A 3,775-nucleotide genomic window follows, 5' to 3' on the forward strand; every position below is an offset into this window, starting at 1 on the left:
TTCCTTTTCTTGTGACAATAGCACCTCCTAAAGGCAGAAAGGCATCTTGTTCTTGCATTGGAGAGTTCAGTTTGTAACCTAGGACTTGCTTGTCCTCAGTGCACAGAAATTAGATCAATCTGGTACCATACATCTTTTTTAGAAATGATTTGGAAAATATTTGGACACCTTGTCTTAAAATATTCTATTAATCATGTTAAAATAAAACGTTCCGTAATCAATTTCTTGTCTTGTCTTTTTTGCATTTTTTTGGAAAAAAACAAAAAAGGCTTCAGGAAAAATTTCCCCCCGGTTTTTTCCCGGGCCTTCACATCTCTACCCCCGGAGGGCTTCCATCAGGCCCACAGTGGAACTGGCTGTCTTCTGCTGCTTCTTCCAGTTCTGCCGCTGCTGCATCATCGTAGGTTTGCAGCTTACAGATACACCCCTGAGCACCATACACTCAGGATTACAGCAGCACAGACATTTTGATGCAATAGTTCAGAGCAAGAGGTGTCAGTTTTATCAGACACAGTTAAATAAAGAAAATATCGCAAGAGTGCTGGTGTTTTAAGCATGTTTTTTATTTTAAGTTTTTTTAAAAAAACCGTCTGTGTTTGTGCCCTTTATAAAGTTTATATCTCCGGTACCTCATGTTACCTTTTATGACACACGTGGCCCAGCCTGACAAGGTCTCATTTATGTCGGATCCGGCCCTCGTAACAAATGAGTTTGACACCCCTGCCCTAGACAGTCTTCTCAGCGCCTCCTTTCCCTCCCCTCCCCAGGCCAAGATGGAGCGAGATCTGAGCAACAAGAAGATCTATCAGGAGGAAGAGCTGCCGGAGTCGGGAGCCGGCAGCGAGTTCAACCGCAAGCTGCGTGAGGAGGCGCGTCGCAAGAAGTACGGCATCGTCCTGAAAGAGTTCAAGCTGGAAGACCAGCCCTGGATTCTGAAAGTCAACGGCAAAGCCGGCCGCAAGTGAGTCACTGGGTGTTTGCACGTCTTGATTTGCCTGATTTTTACTCCGTTTCTGTCTCGCTTCGTTCTTGCTCTTCTCGCTGCTTTCCCTGGGGGTGGAACCAGTGTTCCCTCTAAGCTGAGTTAGTGTGAGCCAGCTCGCAGTTTTTTAGCCTCCGTCTCAGACATTTTTTCTTAGCTTAGGACGGATGGGGCTCCAGAGCAAACTAATTTATGCAGCAGCCCAATCGCTCGCTCACAACTTTAATGCCAGTAGCTCACAAAGTAGAATTTTTGCTCACGAGACTCCACCGCTTAGAGGGAGCATTACTGGGGTCTCCAGCTTTGTGAATAAGGAGCGGAGTAAATTAAGGCTGCAATTCTCAAAGACTTGTTCCTGGGAATAAGTGCCATTGAATAACATAGGGCTTGCTTTTGAGTAGACCAGCTGAGGATTGCTCCCTACGTCTTACAAGGCAGGTCTAGAAAGCCGCGGCCCCGAATTCCACAGTTTGCAACCAGAATTCCAAACAAATGTCCATATCTTGACTTAATGTTAGAGAGGCAGACTGAGGAGTTTGTGGCTAACTGACAGAATTAATATCAATAGAACCTGTGCTCTATTTATTCAATAGAATAAATGCATGACCGCAACCGTTAAAATGAGCCTCTGCTTGTGGTGCAGTTAGCGCAATTAAAGCGCGCGGTTCTATTCAGACGGCCTGCTTTGTTCTGACTCCAGACTTGGGGACGTAGTGGCCAAACCTGGGACTTCAGAATGGCTGTTTTGGTTTGTATGGCGCTTGTGGTGGCGGAATGGGCCATCAAGTTGCAGCCAACTCAGCCCCCACACACACACCGCCGGGTCCTCCAGGCAAGAGGCAGCCTGCATAACAACCCTGGGCTTCATCGGGAGTCTCCCGTCTATCGACTGACCAGGGCTGACCTGCTTACTTCCGAGATCTGACGAGATCGGGCTAGCCTGGGCCACCCAGGTCAAGGCAAGAGACAAACAGAGGTGGGTTTGCCGTTGCCTGCCTCTGCGTAACAACCCTGGACTTCCTTGGTGGTCTCCCATCCAAGGACTAACCTGGGCCGACCCTGCTTAGCTTCTGAGATCTGACGAGATCGGGCTAGCCTGGGCCACCCAGGTCAAGGCAAGAGACAAACAGAGGTGGGTTTGCCGTTGCCTGCCTCTGCGTAACAACCCTGGACTTCCTTGGTGGTCTCCCATCCAAGGACTAACCTGGGCCGACCCTGCTTAGCTTCTGAGATCTGACGAGATCGGGCTAGCCTGGGCCACCCAGGTCAAGGCAAGAGACAAACAGAGGTGGGTTTGCCGTTGCCTGCCTCTGCGTAACAACCCTGGACTTCCTTGGTGGTCTCCCATCCAAGGACTAACCTGGGCCGACCCTGCTTAGCTTCTGAGATCTGACGAGATCGGGCTAGCCTGGGCCACCCAGGTCAAGGCAAGAGACAAACAGAGGTGGGTTTGCCGTTGCCTGCCTCTGCGTAACAACCCTGGACTTCCTTGGTGGTCTCCCATCCAAGGACTAACCTGGGCCGACCCTGCTTAGCTTCTGAGATCTGACGAGATCGGGCTAGCCTGGGCCACCCAGGTCAAGGCAAGAGACAAACAGAGGTGGGTTTGCCGTTGCCTGCCTCTGCGTAACAACCCTGGACTTCCTTGGTGGTCTCCCATCCAAGGACTAACCTGGGCCGACCCTGCTTAGCTTCTGAGATCTGACGAGATCGGGCTAGCCTGGGCCACCCAGGTCAAGGCAAGAGACAAACAGAGGTGGGTTTGCCGTTGCCTGCCTCTGCGTAACAACCCTGGACTTCCTTGGTGGTCTCCCATCCAAGGACTAACCAAGCCTAACCCTGCTTAGCCGGCAAGATTGGGCTAGCCATCCAAGTCAGGAAGGTGCTCGAACCATTTCCAAATTCAGAGCCTCTCTGTGTGTCTTTCAGTTTTTCAGTAGTCGTGAGAACTTTTGAACTATTGGTCAATGGGAGACAAACGGATGGGGAAGACTTACGAGGTCTTGTGTGTGCAGTCCCAGCTGTAAATGCCTGGAGGGGTGCCTTTCCCTCCCCCGCCCTCCCGGCCCTTCCCCGAGCATTCCTCTGCGGATTCTCCTGTGCGCCGAAGTGAGTGCCTCTGAAGCGGTTTCTTTTTGGGTCTCAGGTTCAAGGGGGTGAAGAAAGGGGGCGTGACGGAGAACACCTCCTACTACATCTTCACCCAGTGTGCCGACGGCGCTTTCGAAGCCTTCCCGGTCAACAACTGGTACAACTTCACGCCCGTCGCCAAGCACCGCACCCTGACGGCGGAGGAGGCGGAAGAGGAATGGGAGCGGTGAGTGAGGCCCCCTGGGGGCGCCCCTTCCTGCCCCCCAGGTTCTCGCACCTCATCCATCGAAGGCGTCCCCCATATTTTCGAGAGTTCTGTTGTGGGGGGTGAGGTGACCAATTCCCCCCTCCGTCCTCCCGGGGGTCATTTCGTAGAAAAAGAGGTGCAGGAGCTCATTCGCATAACTCATTAGCATGACTTATTTGCATATGCCACACTCCCTGACATCACCGGAAGTGTGTCAGAAGGCAAAACCACCGCTCAGGCTCCACTGGATGATTTTGGATTGCTAGCTGTTGGGGGGGGGGACACGTGCAGATCTGCCCTCACAGAGGAGGGAGAGCTTGTACCTGAATAAAACTTGGTCTTAAAGTTGCCACTGGACTATTCTGGATTGCTAGCTATGGGGGGGCATGCAGATCTGCCCTCACAGAGGAGGGAGAGCTTGTACCTGAATAAAACTTGATCTTAAAGGTGCCACT

At 51.8% G+C, this 3,775-nt stretch overlaps 1 protein-coding gene across 1 annotated transcript in view; it reads left to right on the forward strand.

Moving 5' to 3' along the window:
• Positions 1-3,775, forward strand: part of GTF2F1 (general transcription factor IIF subunit 1) — a 29,778-nt gene that overhangs the window by 6,599 nt on the left and 19,404 nt on the right. Inside the window, exons 5-6 of the mRNA XM_015422809.1 lie at positions 768-961; positions 3,129-3,299. Of these exons, the coding sequence (XP_015278295.1) occupies positions 768-961; positions 3,129-3,299 (365 nt within the window). The remainder of the gene's footprint in view (positions 1-767; positions 962-3,128; positions 3,300-3,775) is intronic.

This window comes from Gekko japonicus, unplaced genomic scaffold (genome assembly GCF_001447785.1).
Source record: "Gekko japonicus isolate JY-2015 unplaced genomic scaffold, Gekko_japonicus_V1.1 scaffold4021, whole genome shotgun sequence".
Classification (NCBI taxonomy): Eukaryota; Metazoa; Chordata; class Lepidosauria; order Squamata; family Gekkonidae; genus Gekko; species Gekko japonicus.